The 14824-nt window shown below is 34.6% G+C and overlaps 3 protein-coding genes across 4 annotated transcripts in view; 2 read left to right on the top strand and 1 right to left on the bottom strand.

Annotated features, from left to right (window-relative positions):
• Positions 3502-4361, top strand: LOC104701897 (thionin-2.1-like). Its single transcript, XM_010417656.1, has 3 exons — positions 3502-3811; positions 3923-4000; positions 4095-4361. The coding sequence occupies exons 1-3, from the start codon at positions 3592-3594 to the stop codon at positions 4190-4192; spliced, it is 396 nt and encodes a 131-aa protein (XP_010415958.1). The 5' UTR covers positions 3502-3591; the 3' UTR covers positions 4193-4361.
• Positions 4642-10123, bottom strand: LOC104701896. Of its 2 annotated transcripts, none has more exons than XM_010417654.1 (17): positions 9890-10108; positions 9727-9807; positions 9047-9639; positions 8784-8955; positions 8634-8701; positions 8345-8552; positions 8188-8264; positions 8015-8114; positions 7813-7911; positions 7536-7712; positions 7153-7438; positions 6787-6948; positions 6483-6698; positions 6365-6402; positions 6082-6245; positions 5882-6007; positions 4642-5786 (listed from the first exon to the last, which is right to left on the bottom strand). In XM_010417654.1, the coding sequence occupies exons 1-17, from the start codon at positions 10026-10028 to the stop codon at positions 4827-4829; spliced, it is 3666 nt and encodes a 1221-aa protein (XP_010415956.1). In that variant the 5' UTR covers positions 10029-10108; the 3' UTR covers positions 4642-4826. The 2 variants fall into 2 exon arrangements, with proteins under 2 accessions (XP_010415956.1, XP_010415957.1); XM_010417655.2 differs by having other exon boundaries at positions 4827-5786; positions 9727-9804; positions 9890-10123.
• LOC104701895 (RING-H2 finger protein ATL54) overlaps positions 14241-14824 on the top strand; it is a 4511-nt gene continuing 3927 nt past the window's right edge. The window contains exon 1 of the mRNA XM_019227759.1: positions 14241-14535. Coding sequence (XP_019083304.1) covers positions 14472-14535 — 64 coding nt within the window. The 5' untranslated portion in view covers positions 14241-14471. The remainder of the gene's footprint in view (positions 14536-14824) is intronic.

The raw sequence follows: 14824 nt of genomic DNA, 5'->3' as shown, positions 1-14824 counted from the left end.
TTTATTAACGATAAAAACGTGAGGTCGTCACTAACACGAGTCAAGATTGAGCTCGTCAGTTCACAGGAGAACTAACAAGCTAATAATGACGAGCTCGGAAGCTGAAAGGGATTATACAAAAGACAATAACGGTTTTACACGCAAAGTATTGCTCTCTGGGTATTCTCTGGGGTCTGGATCCTTTTTCCAATAGATGTCTCGAGCTATTTATAAGCGAATGTAGAGTTAGAGCACTCTAGGGTTTTCTGTGTGAAATTCCGAGATTGTCCTCCGAGGTTGGCCCATTTCCTTTTATCTCTGGTGAGTCTTTGTTGGGCCGAGTTGGCATATGGGCAAAGCCCATATCCAACAAAGATTAGTAATGGAATCGCCATAGCCTGTATAATTCGGGTCATAGTATGTAGAATTCGGGAATAGCGAGAGAAAATCTTTTAGAAAACCATCTCTCCACTGAAGGCAAATATTAATAATCAATAAGAAGAGAATTAAGCATGATACAGAGTAATCCTCAATTGTACGTGACTTAATTAGCATGCGTGATCTGGAGTGGCAAGCGTGATCAAGATTTTGGGAGCAATTTCACCTCGCAGGATCCGATCATATGCCTCAAATTTTTCCAGAAGCTGCAAAAAAAAAAAAAATATATATATATATATAATAAAAATATAAAGCCAAGACCTGTCCGAACCCAAGGAAAAAATAATAATAGACGAATTTAAATTACCACCGGGGTGACATCAGCCTACCTCTTCGTCACTGAAGACTCTGCTAAACGAACCCTTCCGGCGGCGTGCCTTATCAACAAGCACCTCGTTGTTACTGTAGAATCTGTCAAATCTTCTCGCGGCGATTTCATTAGCTACTTTCGTGACAGCGGCGACGGCAGCTTCACTACCTACTTTCGCTGCGGTGGCTTCGGCTTTATGAGTCGTTTGGTTCACGCAATTCTCTCCTTGTTCGTCATCTCCCCCAATCTTTAGGGTTTCCCTCCGTATCCTCTCTCGCACGCAACTATTTTATTAACAAACTGTACTTTGGTTTGGCTAATTTAGTTTGTATTCGGTTTATAGTCTTAAACCGATCACAAAACATCTGGTAGTCGGTTCACCAAAACAATCTTTAGTAAAAAAAAAGTTTATTGATTAGAGAATTTGGTAGTCGGTTCACCAATACAAAAGTTTTGTTTAAACAAATTTTAAAGTTAAAAGTCTAAAACATTTTTAAAAATATAAAACTATAACTCTAATACGTATATATATTAAAAAATGTTGTACACACTAAATTGCATACTGTTGAGGTTGCGTTTGCTAAGGTTTCGAGCTCGTTGGCAGATTCTTGATACGAAATGGAAACCAGAGACGATGGAGATTCTGCCGTTTGTCATAACTACGGGTTGCTTGTTGCATATATATATGCTTCTCCTTCGAAACTCCGAGTCTCTTCCTCCTCCTCATCTTTTTCATATTTCCTCATCCCATGCACCATTATTCACACATTCCTCCATTGAATCATCATCATCATCATCATCTCCAGATTTCACAATAAAATTATGCAACAAGCAACCCGTAATTCTCATCTTGTAAAATATGGATTCTGCTAGTTTTTTTGCTGTGTACATCTGTTTTGATATGCAGCTTAGGGCTTAGAATGTCAACTAGATAACTTAGTGTTGATCGTTTATTAAATGGATTATGGTTATAGGTTCTTGGAACCTTTCTTATGAAGAAGAAACAGACATAATAAGAAGTTAAGCCTAATCCGTCTATACAGTAGAGAGTCTAATTCTTGGGAAAATTGTTAATGTGGTTGGTTATATACCTCTATACATGGGATTCCTTTTGAATGTGAATCATGATATGGTATATAACCTACCACATTAACAATGAACAATTTTCTTGAGACCTACTCCACCACACAGTGTTGCAACATGATTACTAAATTGGACCCGGAAATTCCAATAGTTGCTGTCCAACAAAAGTATAAGATTAATTAATGCACATAACCAAGTCTCGCCCGTCCATAAGGGAGGTAAAACACTTTAGGCCACACAATAGAAACATAATCGAAAGACCATGTTTGCAAAATTATATGTTTAGACTAGTAGTAAATACTAAATAGTCGTTTAATATGTATTGAGTATTGACTATTGAGAGTAGTCGTTTAATTATTCTTTTTTATTTGGCAAAACATCTTTCAATATTTGGTTTATATAAATAAGAGATTTGTTGTTTATTCAAAAAATAGCAAATCCTCGTAAAATTAATAAATTTGCTGCTAATACATTTAGAAGAGTTAATTTTCATTCACTCTTAAATTTATGTCGTATTTTTTTTAAGTTCTTGTTAGCATTACTTTAAAAAGAAAATTAATTTCCGCATTTTCAAACCTTTTCTACATATTAAGCTTTTGATTTGCTTAAAGGCAAGCAAAAGTTAAGTCTGGAAAAATTGATATATCATGGTTTTTAGGTGTTTTTAGTCATGATAAAAGTATTATTTATAGAGTTTTTTTTGGTGTTTTTGGAGTCTTTTTAAGTCTTTGCAGATTTAAGTACGTCTTGGACTTATTTGTAGAAGTTATACTGAGGAAACAAACTCGGAGACCAAAATTGATGTATGCATCGATCGATGCCACCTCGGTGTGAGTGACACATCATTCTGACAACAATTGAATTGCGATATGAGAGTGTTATTGATTTCTTGAAATAATCTTAGATGAGCAAAATTCCTATTTACAAAGAGATTTGGTTTAGAGATTTTGTGAACTTATCAAACTTGAATTTAATGCTAGTTTTTTTTTTTTTTTGGCAAACGAATTTAATGCTAGTTTAATCGTTAGGATTTACAAAGAGATTTAGAATTCTAGTTTTTAGAATTAGAAAATATTCGCAGCGACAGCTGGTTAATTTTGCCATTGTGATTTGAGTTCTAGAATTGTTCTTAATAAATCCTAACATTGTTTAAAAGATACAAAATTACAAATGCTAAATTTTGATAGATATATTAGTCACAACCAAAAATAACTAATCAATCAAAAATAGTCGAGGAAATTAAAATTTGGGAAATTGTTGGTTTGATTTGATTTAGAGTTTAAAAACCAAAATTTCCCACAACTAAAATAAATCCGGCAAAAACACAACCGATTGTGGTTTATCGATGAAATATTTATAAATCTGAAAACCAGATTTAGTCCAAGTGAGTCTTTAACCGGATTTACTCTTTTGGTTCATGCAACTGTTTTAGTAACAAACTATTTTGGGCCAAGACCCAAACAATTTCTAGCCTACGATTTCATTTTGATCGGCTAGCAAAATAAAAATTTAAAGAAAATCAGAACTATGAGCTTCAATCAAACGTTAAAAGGTTAGAGACAAGTTGGTTGAAACGAAGAAACACAAAAATCACGTTTGTAACTACTTGACTTTTTCCTTTTCTCATGTCCTAACTAACTAAATTCTCGTCACAATGTTTCCCAGTATTTAAGCAAGTCTGGTATCAAGACCACTTCATCAATACAAGTAAACAAGCTTATAAGTGTTTTCTTTATACGTATAAACATCTCGTGATCAAAACAAGTAACCATTCAAAAAAGATGAAAGGAAAAACTTTGATTTTCAGTTTGCTCATAATGAGTCTCGTCATGGCACAAATTCAAGTAGAAGCAAGGACCTGCTGCCCGTCCAACAAAGCTAGAAATGTTTATAATATATGTCGTCTCAATCGGTCCAGGCAAAAGTGTATTTCAGTGAGTGGATGTCAAGAATCTGATACATGCCCTCCTGGCTGGGAAAACGACATTCTGGAAAACTCAGGTAAATGGGAACATGTCTTTGATATTATTTGTTAAAAGATCGATCAAGGTTTTATTTTTGATGCAATATATATATATATATATATATATATATTTTTTTTTCTTGACTCAGATGATGTTGTTAATGAGTACTGCAAGTTAGGGTGTGAAACTTCTGTTTGTGGTGCCATGAACACTCTCAAAAACTCTGGTAAAGCGAACTCCCCAAGTCATTTTTATTATTATCTCGTAAGAATAATGGACAAGAAACATTAATCCATTCTAATGTTTGTTTTGGTGACTAGATGCAAGTGAGATTGTGAAAGGAGCCCTTGAACAATGTGCTAAGGCATGTTCTACTTTCTGCACCAAGAGCTCTAAAGCCACACTTGTAACAGCCTAGACTGTTCTAATTGTCGTGTATGTGACAAAAATAATGCTAGACTCTTTGAATAATTTGTACTTCTGGTATGTGTGTGTGCATGTGTCGTAAAAGGCTGTCGATCTCTAGATTGTTCATGCCCTCTACTTCCCTATCATCTCTTAATAAAGAATAACCTGTCTTTTATTAATCTTCTTCTCTCGAAACATTTTTATTTGCTTTCCACTAATTAATATTAACTATTCCACATAAAGAAGAGAGTATGAGATCTCACAAGACAAAGATTAATATTTACTAGCCTTCTTGTTTTAGCCACATCTTGAAAATTGTGGATTCTGTTTGTTATTTTTGTGTACATCTGTTTTGATATGCGGTTTATGGCTTAGAATGTGAACTACACAGTGTATATGTTGATAGGTTACGGTTATAGGTTCTTGGAACCTTCCTATGTAAAAAAGAAATTGAACGAGTGCACAAAAGCCAAAACCATCTTTACAATAGGGTCAAACCAAAACCATCTTTACAGTAGGGTCAAACCAAATCCACAAACGCACACGAAACTAGTCAAACTGGAAGATGATAAAATATCAATCATCCTCCCGAGAAATCAAATTGAATGATAAGTTAAGTCATATCAGGTCAGTTAATAGATGATTTAGATCCATCGCTCTTGTTTCTGCACTGTCTCCTTCAGACCTGCCTTACGAGCATTGGTAAGCAAAACTCTGTGAGCTAACCTTCCTCTGCTTCCTATAGACAGCCTAACTCTCTCCATCCCGACATTAATGCCACCACCTCTTCTCAACGGTTGCTGCCTCGGGGAACATTTCATTTGCATTCTCTTTTGTATGCTTCGTCTCAGTAACGTCTTCCCGTTACTTCTATGTAGCTTGGGGCTGGTGCCGAGCACTTGGTTCTTTTCATCATGCGAGTTTGTAATAGCTTGGCATGGTGGCAATAATGACAAAGCTGATGTTGATGTGGTTGGAATGAAAGGCATTGGAGCAAGAGTCTTCCTTCTTGGAGCTGGTGGAATACGTTTTGCGCAGATAGAGTATCTTCCTGTTCTCTTAGGTATTTGCACTTGCTCAGCCAATTCTGGATTGTTCACCTTCTCAATGAGGTCACTGTACTTGAGGCCACCATTGGGTAAAGGAGGTAGATCATAGCTGGTGGTGCTCTCTGAGAGTGGTGGTCGGGTCAGATTCATCATTTCTTTCGAAGTTGATGTGGTTGGGGCAAGAGAACTTCTTCTTGGAGCTGGAGCTGATGGAATACGTTTTAAACAGATAGAGAATCTTCCTGTTCTATTAGGTATATGCACTTGATCAGCCATTTCTGGATTGTTCTCCTTCTCAGAGATGTCATTGTACTTGAGGCCACCATTAGGTAAAGGAGCTAGATCATAGCTGGAACACTCCAAGAGTGATGGTTGTGTTAGATTTACCATTTCTTTTGAAGCTGATCCCAACAGTATGTTTGCCAGCGGCGGCCTCTTTGATATGTTCTTTTCATCTTCAGTCTGCTGTTTTGTCTGCTGTTCAGCAATCTTTGTGTCTACATGTTGACGTGCAAGCTTTCTCTCTACCAGCAGTTGCGATTCAAGTTCTTTAACCTAACAAAGAAAGGTGATATGTAATGAATTCAGCAAGCTGAAAATTATATAACATGTTTTTTTGGTGTGGTTATGATCAATTAAGTATTGTTTACCTTGTCCTGAAGGGTTTTGTTCTTAGTGTCTCGTTCCTTAATCTTTGCTTCTAAACCGTACATTGTTTCCTCCATTTTCCTAATCTGTTCATCTTTTCCTTTCATATCTTGCTTCCATTTCTCAACCTGATAAAGAATTAACACAGCTCAGAACACTAGATGAATGATTCGATAAACACACATGTGGACATGTAGCTTACCATTTGCTTGTATTTCAAGAGTTCGGTATTGTCTAGCTGCTTCTTAGCAGGTCCCAACTCTATCCCTCTCACTCTGATAGCAAAATTGAGTGAGCATAGTGTCTCACTTTGGTCATTCTCGTTAGGACTGATTTGAACAAACATGAGGGTCTTTGAATCTCCTCCTGTCATATGCCAATCATTTTTCATCGTAAGCTCCATAATAGATTAACACAATAGTTAATGAAACATATATAAGCAAAAAGGAAGTGGTTGGCTTCAGTTTGTTGATGTTAGTCTATACCTAGAGAATCCTGAAGCAAGTGTGTGAGTTTTGAATTTCTGCAAAAGGTAATTAAACGTCAAGTTGGATAAAAAAAATGGTGACTGTAACTCAAGGTAAATAGATGTATCATATGAACCTGAAAGGAATGTGAGAGCTTTTGTTAGCGAGAGCGAATATGACATCCCCGAGAGCAGATAATGATTTGTTGATGCTTTGAGTCTCCTTGAGCCGTTCTCCTTGCACTTCTGTCTTTGCAACCCGTTCGCTTCCTGCTAAATCAACTAACCACAGTTTGCTCTTTGTGCATTCTCCATTCAACAAGTTCTCCCCTTTTACCATCACACAGTGAATGCTGGGCAAAGAAAGAAGAAAAAATACATTCAGATAGTTTCCAATTGTAAAAAAAGGATACTACTACAGATCAAATCAGATAAGCAGACCAGTGAGATCGGCTGCTGTGCTCATTAGCCGCCGTTTTCCCAACAGCCCTTGCATTACTTCCTGTTTTCAACACATCCCAGACCTCATCTAAGCTTTTTACAGGTGCTTCAACCAATCCTGGTACGTGGTGGTTTCCTTCACTCACTTGCCTTATTTCAAATCTGCAAAGAAAGGAGTATCGAGCTACAATTAGTGATAGCAGAAACCAATTAGCTGAATTTTAGCTCAAAAGCAGAAAGAAGTTACTTATAGTCCTAACTGAAGCTCCAAGTAATAAAGAACGAGTCTAAAGAACCATGGACCTTGCATGGTTAACTTCATAAAATAAAACACCAAGGAGGAAGGCATACAAAACTAGCCAGTACCTTTTAGGCGCAGATGCACTTTGTGAAGCTGGAACTAATAAATCTCTTATCTGCTCGTTGTAAACTTCCAAGACACTGACCGAGATCTCATAATTGTAGCGGTTTTCCCGTTCTTTTGTGATTTTAAACAGATTCTCCAATGTTCTATAATTTACACCACGATCATGTTGAGTTCCCTCCATGGTAAAAGTTTTCCCAGTACCAGTCTGGCCATAGGCAAAAATGCAAACGTTGTATCCATCAATGACCGACGTAGCAAAGGGAGCAGTATCTTCAAAAACATCAGCTGTAGAAGTATAAGAAACAACATGTCGATTGGTGAGATGAGATTTCCTACAAGGCAAGTACCAAAGGTGATAACTGTAACTGATGCCAAATATCACCTTGGGAAGCGTTTGGACCAAAAACAGAATCGAACTTGAAACTCTTTTTGGGAAACCCATTTGACATGACCATGACCTCCCCATTTTTCGCTGACTCAACATCAATTCCCATTGATACACCTGCTTCAATTTCTTCAAAGTTTAGAGGTCGACATCTGCAAAAGACCCTGATGTTACCTGTAGGAAAGAAATCAAAGAATGATCGCTGTAAGTTGTTAGGCTATCAATTTTTGCCAAGGAGATCCCTCTAGAAGTTGTATTGGATATAAACACAAACCTTTTAGCTCTAGTATCTTGTTGTATAGTTCTTTCCTCTCTTTTTCTCCAGCTACAAATTTGGCTTTGAGATTTTCATGCAGTTCTGCGTCCTGCTTTACTGTTGATTACAGATGTCAACGGATTAAAAGTCAGAGATACACGTTTTAGAAACCTTTCTAGTGCTAATGGTAAGTTCAGATGATAGCAAGACAAAGACTCACCTCTGGACTGTATGTGATAGCTGAACTCGTTGATATCTTGGGCTAGCAATTTATATGAGGATGCCTCCTCCAACAGCTTAATTTGCTCCAGTTTCATGATCTACGAATACGAATTAAAATGAGGCACAAGAGTTTGCGGTTGCTGATCGTATTTTAAGTTTGCTTCTCTGTACCTTCAATTTTCTTGTCAAATCTCTTAATGAAGAGAACCATCTGCTCTTCTCCTTGACTTGTCCCTCAACAGCAAACGCTAGATATGAACAAGTAACGCAATGTCAACTTTCCCGCTTGCAATGCAACACAAAACAGAAAAGAGAAGGATGTACATACCCAAAGAACCAACATGCATCGACTTGCGCATTAGTTCATTTTGAATCTCACGGAGAGAATCCAATGCTTCTTCACATTCTCTACTCTTTTTTTGGTTCTCCTGTTTAAGTTCCTCAATCATTCTCTTCATATCCTCCATCTCTCTCTTCTGCTGCTCACAACTTCTTATCCCTTCGGTCTCTTCTTCTGTCCTGCAGTCAACATTTTCCTAAAAAAAGCATGACAGTTTAACTATCTGCAGTATATGTAATTACCCCCAAAGTAAAGTAGAAATATCAAAATCTCTCACTTGAATTGGCCGAGACAAAACAGTGTCAGTTGTTCCTTTAACCGCTAGCATTCCAGTATCTTCAACATCTAAAAGAAGAAAAAGTGTGAATAGCTCCATGATTTTCAAATATCTCACAAGGAAGTGAAAAAAAAAAAAAAAAAAACATACAAGTAGAAGTTGTCTCTTTTCTTATAGAAATGCCACATAGAATTGCAGTTCCTGTCACTCCTTCTAATCGTATAGACAATTCCCCTTCCCGGCCAACGAGCATCCTTAAATCAGCAATCACAAAAGGTGTGTTTGCTCCTACTGGCGAAAACAAATCAAGACCGGATATGACCTGCAAAATAGTTTTTTTCAATTCAAATCATAATGGATATGGTGATAAATAACAAGACAAGAAAAGCTCAAAACGCAATGATATGCCTTGCCTTTGCTCCTGGAATAAATATATCAAAAACTCTAACTCCCGGAGGACCCTCAGTGAACTCAATTTCAGCAAAATGCAAGTCAATGAAGTAATCCCTAGGTTGCAACAACTGAAACTTGTAAGCGAAATTACCAAGCCGAGCTGTTTGATACAAGAAAATCTCATCTTCATCACCAACAAGAGCATCAGTCATGATAGTTTCACCTCCACTGTAAAACTCATCCTTCAAGAAAGTTTCATCAGCGAGAGTCACATCCGTGGTTGTAGAACCAGAGTTAATACTAATAACAGGAGTTGTAGTCTCCCGAAAGTTTCCAGGTGGAGAAGGTAACTCGAAAGAAGACTCAGGAGACAACTCAAATCCAAACGTTTGACAGACTGCTGAGAACTTCACAACTTGGCTTTTACGTCCACCTCTTATATTAGTAGTAGTAGTAGAACCATCGATTCCATTCTCTAGAGAAAGCTCAGTTGAGAATCTTATCTTCTTAGCAAATTCTGGAGAATCTTCGTAGCAAACTCTCGGTAAATCTGGTGAAGCACCACAGTTAACTAAATCAGGAGATGCTAATGGAAACCCTAACACAAGTTTGCCTGAAAACAAAAAACACAATCGAACCCAATGTGACGCCACTTAAGCGATTGATTTCACAAAAGAGGAAAAAAGAAAAGATCGGTTACCATCTAACGCTACGGGATCAGGATCACTAGATTGTTCCGATTTCATCAATCCGGGGCTTGATTGTTCCATATGAACATCTTCTAATTCAAATCCGAAATCAGTAAAGCGAAAAGAGAGAACTCAGAACTCTTCTTAAAAAAAAAAGAAAATCGAACGACGTACCGTTACTCAATTCGCAATTAGAATCCAGATCTACCACCGTTGACCTCGATACAATAGCCTTTTCAGCTGCTGCTGATAAGCTTTCACGTCGCGAAGAAGCATCCGTTGCGAGAATAACTGGATCACAACAATCCTCCATTAACAAAAAAAAAAGGTTTCGCAGAGAAACGAGTAAAAGAGGAGAGGGAAGAGATTTCAAATTTTTGGTGAAGAGAAGAAAGAAAGAAGAAGAGGAGAATATTTTTTTTTGTGGGTTAATTAAGGTTAGTAATAATAATAAGACCCGAATCGGATTCTCTTTTTTTCGCCGTTGCGGTTATTTTAACGTTTATCAAGACGACCGTTGTTGATCCTTTTTTACTTACTGACTTTGAATTTTGAAATTGATTTCCCGGTCAGCCGGGCAATGATTAAATTTTAAAACCTTCTTTTTTACGGGCAGGGGGATTGTACTGACACGTGGCTATGTATGTAACCGTATTCAGAGAGGACATAACTAAATCACAAAAGGATATTTATTTACTACAAATAACCGGAGATTAGAGTTCTAATTGCTTCTGTCATCCATTCATTGGGGTGGATAAATCCTATTTACTGTTTGTAAATTATATTAGTCTATAGAGTAGTAAACCGAAAAAACAAAAAAAAATTAAGTTGAATTATTTACAAACCGTTTTTATATAAAAAACAAATTTGTTTTGTAATGAATTATTATTCGTTCTATGAAAAGAATAAAATAGTCTACTTGGTTTAAATTTAATCCTCTCAGTCTACTATGAAATAAGAAATCAAAATGTACATTCAAATTCATAGTGTAAGGAAGAAATAATAATAATAATAAAACTAAAATTGGACCCATGCTAGACCACAAGTTAACATTTATTTTATTTATTTTGTAATTTTTATTTAAAGTGTTATATATGTGATTGTTTTATTTGTTTTAATTTTTTTTATTGCTCAAACACTATGCCATGAAATCATATGTTGAATATAACTTATGAAAATAACATCTATTTTGTAAGATCTATTCTAGTAGATCTAGATTTTGACCTTCGGTACACTGCAGTTTAAGTTATTTGATAAAAATATTAATTTATGTTTGTTAATTTTATTTGATTTGTTTAGTTTTTAAAATTATAGATTGTATTTTGATTGTTAATTATATGATTTAACATATACTATACCGCATATTTATTATTTTGTTACAGTATTAATTAATCGATTTAATTAGATATATCTATTAATCTAATATTCATATTGTTAACAAAATAATGAGATGATATTTTATCCTTGTAGCACCGAATTAATGACATTTTAAGTTTCTATTAATATCTACTCAAACATGTCTAGCCATATAACACATCGTGTAATATTTTAATTCGTTGTACATTGCACAAAAAACTTCATAAAAATCTAAATATATTTTTAAGATTTAAAATGTTTTAATAAAGTTTATTTTTTTTAGAAATTGAACTACTTATAATATTTGAACTTCTTATAAAGTTTAAATATTATTAATATTTTAAACAGTTGTAAAAATTAAATATTTTAATATTTGAAATATTAATAATCTTTAAAGTTTTTAAAAGTTCACAAAATAATGAGATGATATTTTACCCGTGTAGCACAGAATTAATGACATTTTAATTTTCTATTAATATCAACTCAAACATGTCCTGCCATATAACCCGTCATGTGATATTTTTATTCGTATATATTACTAAAATTTAAAATGTTTGAATAAATTTTATTATTTTAGAAATTAAAATACTTATAATATTTGAACTTCTTATAAAGTTTAAATATTATTCATATCTTACATATTTTATAAAAAGATAAATGTTTTAATAATTGAAATATTAATAATCTTTAAATTTTTTAAAAAGTTATAAATTTGATTTTTTAAAGTTATTAAAAGTTGAAATTCTTTAAAATAAAGAACCATAATAAAATGCATAAATTTTTTAATTTCAATGCCTGATAAACCAAGGTTTCTGCTCATTCGTATTCTGAATTATTTTGGTAGGCCTCGGCATTCGGTTTTGGTTCGGTTGTGTTCAATTTCGGTTAGTTTAGATATAGTAATTACCATTTAGATATTTTAGAAATTTCGGTTTGGTTCGGTTTGGTTTCTTTTGGTTCAGTTTCGGTTCGGTTAGTTGAAGAGGTAACCATAACTAACATAAATTATATTGAAATTAACCAAATAAAACTAATATAACCAAAAGTAACCGAATATAACCAAAATTAACCAAAAATACATTACAAAAGTACAAAAAGGGGGAAAAATATTGATGCGATTTTACAAAATAGTATTTAACTTTGTAAATTCAAAATAATAACATTTAGATATGTTGATTATTTAAAGTATTTAATTGTTTTGAATGTAGAAATAATAAATTTGTAATTTATTTTAATAGTTTTGCGTAATATTAAGTATATTATTTTTGGTATCTTCTATGTATTCAAATATTTCGGTTAACCATTTAATTTTCGGTTCGGTTCGGTTCGGTTTTGGTTAGTTTGGATATAGGATTTTACTAACCATTCGGTTATTTGAGGAATTTTGGTTCGGTTTTGTTTTGATTTTTTTCGGTTTGGTTCGGTCGGTTATTTGGTTACCGGTTATTTTGCCCAGCCCTACATTTTGGTCTCTTTTTTATTAATATGACTTTGAATATTGCCCAGCTCCACCACATTTTGTATATTTTTTTTATTCATCAGTTGAGCAATATGTGTCTGTTTTAAAAAATTTAAATTACATCATAGGTTGAAAAAATCATAAATTTTATTAACTAAATATATTAGATAAAAAAATTAAAATAATTTAAATATAAAATAAAATAAATGTGAAAGAAGAATCACATATTTTTGTTTTAATTAGGTTGAGAGATTTCCTTATCTTTTAAATGTTACCTATAATTGATTTATATGTTACTATAATTAACTAAATCCATATTATCCTTACTTACCAAAAATCAGACTAACTCGTATATTATGATACACCTATATCACAAGTTTATAACCATAAAATCATAAATATATCTATTATATAGTCTACAAAAAATGTTGTGTACTTCCGTTTTATTATATAAGAGAAGTTAATGTAACTGGAATATTCATATGTCAAAGATTTATATTTTATGCTAAATTAAGGTCATGAGAATAATTTAGCACGGGATAAAGTAGCACGGGACTTCATATGGGGTAGCTCCCAGGAGAAGAGGAAACAGCACTTAGTTGCGTGGGATAGAGTTTGTTTGCCTAAAGCAGAAGGAGGTTTAGGGATTAGAACCGCCAAGAACATGAATAAAGCAATCCTGGCTAAGATTGGCTGGAGACTTCTAGCTGATCAGACTAGTTTGTGGGCACGGATACTGCGGACAAAGTATAGTGTGAAGAGTATTCATGAACAAGACTGGATGGACGCAAAGAAACCGGGATCATCAACGTGGCGGAGTGTGAAAGTTGGGTTAAGGGATGTGGTTCTCCAGAGTCAGAGATGGATTGTAGGAAATAGTCGGGATATACTTTTTTGGGAGGATAGATGGTTGCTAGAAGAACCATTGTTGGAGTGTGTGAGAGCAAACTTACCATGTAAAGGACCTTTGGAGGGATGCTTCAGACATACTAAATTTAGAATCTAAGTTATTAAAAAGGTGATAGAGTTGAGTTTGTTTGAAAAAACGAAAACTATCTCACCGAAAGATGCAAAACAAAGCATGCATATGATAGAGACGCTGCAACTAATTCTACTGGTCATCAGACTGCTCACATAAAAGCAATACATTAACTAAATTATCTTGATGTTGACCATGCTTCATGATTTGCCTTTAGCATTTGCCAGAAATTTATAGAATATCTCAAAATAATTTAATAATTTAGCATATTAGAGGCCTGTTTAAACAACGAAAATGGGCCTTAAACTAGGCCAATAAACATCTGATATTGACAATTGCTAAGGAAATAACGAAGCAAAGAAAACGATTACTCAAGTAAAGAGTTAAATTAACTTTGCCAGCACACCAATGCTTGGGAAGAAAATAGAGTCTTTGGTACAAAGAACATCCTAAAATGGTTTCACGTACTGTTAAAGAAGGTGCCAAAAAAAAAAATGAATTGTTAAAGAAAGTGCAAAACAAAAAAAATCAGAGAGATTGTGTGAACAAATCTAGTTAAAATCTCTTTTTATATATACATATTGCAGTCGCAATATAGTTTTAATATTATGATTCTGCCGAAGCCGGGGTGGCCAAGGCCAACAAAAAGTATTTAACTTAATAAATCATGGAAAGCCACAGAGTCAAAAGATCAAAGGTAAAATATGGCTTTCATGACTACGACTCTTCACCAATTAAACAATTAGAAGATACTTCAACTTATCACAGAACAAGTCAAAACCAAAGATGAGAAGAAATTTTCATCTTTGCCTCTAATATGAAAGAGCAACCCCAAGAGAAATATCAATCTTCTTCTTCTACATTGTCAAAACCTAAAAACAAAACAAAAACTCAAATGAAATATTTCTTGATCTTAATTTCTTCTACTCCAAGCAACAATACTCTTTCTTGAGTGTTCTCTAATGGCAAAGAAGAAGCATCGAAAGCTCTTCCCTACCTTAGCATCAGAGACAAACAAAACGTTAGATTGCTCCATAGGAGTCTGCGACCCAAGTTGCCCTTACAATTGCTATCGAGAACCCGATTACTACGCCATATCCCCTCAGCTACCACCACGGTCATCACCACACTTAATCACATCTCCATCTCCATCAATCTCAGCCGTTTATCAACCATCTCAAAAGCAGCCTTCATCTTCCTTAGACTCCATAACCATCATCTCAATCACTGGTGCGGTCTTAGCCATCCTCTTAACCGGATTATTTCTTGTAGCTAAATTCGTTTCAGACAGCGTAACCCGTGTCGATCACAGAAC

Source organism: Camelina sativa, chromosome 7 (genome assembly GCF_000633955.1).
Source record: "Camelina sativa cultivar DH55 chromosome 7, Cs, whole genome shotgun sequence".
In the NCBI taxonomy this organism is placed as follows: domain Eukaryota; kingdom Viridiplantae; phylum Streptophyta; class Magnoliopsida; order Brassicales; family Brassicaceae; genus Camelina; species Camelina sativa.
The sequence above is the reverse complement of the archived record's forward strand: the minus strand, read 5'-3'. Positions and strand labels throughout refer to the sequence as shown.

What these genes read in the sequence shown, in the direction of transcription:
- LOC104701897 (XM_010417656.1), top strand. Translation starts at nt 3,592, where the DNA reads ATGAAAGGAAAAACTTTGATTTTCAGTTTGCTCATAATGAGTCTCGTC. An exon ending in CGACATTCTGGAAAACTCAG is followed by an intron (nt 3,812 to 3,922) that starts GTAAATGGGAAC and finishes TTCTTGACTCAG; the next exon opens with ATGATGTTGTTAATGAGTAC. An exon ending in GAACACTCTCAAAAACTCTG is followed by an intron (nt 4,001 to 4,094) that starts GTAAAGCGAACT and finishes TTTGGTGACTAG; the next exon opens with ATGCAAGTGAGATTGTGAAA.
- LOC104701896 (XM_010417654.1), bottom strand. Translation starts at nt 10,028, where the DNA reads ATGGAGGATTGTTGTGATCCAGTTATTCTCGCAACGGATGCTTCTTCG. An exon ending in TATTTATTCCAGGAGCAAAG is followed by an intron (nt 8,956 to 9,046) that starts GCAAGGCATATC and finishes ACTATTTTGCAG; the next exon opens with GTCATATCCGGTCTTGATTT. An exon ending in ATTTGACAAGAAAATTGAAG is followed by an intron (nt 8,115 to 8,187) that starts GTACAGAGAAGC and finishes TCGTATTCGTAG; the next exon opens with ATCATGAAACTGGAGCAAAT.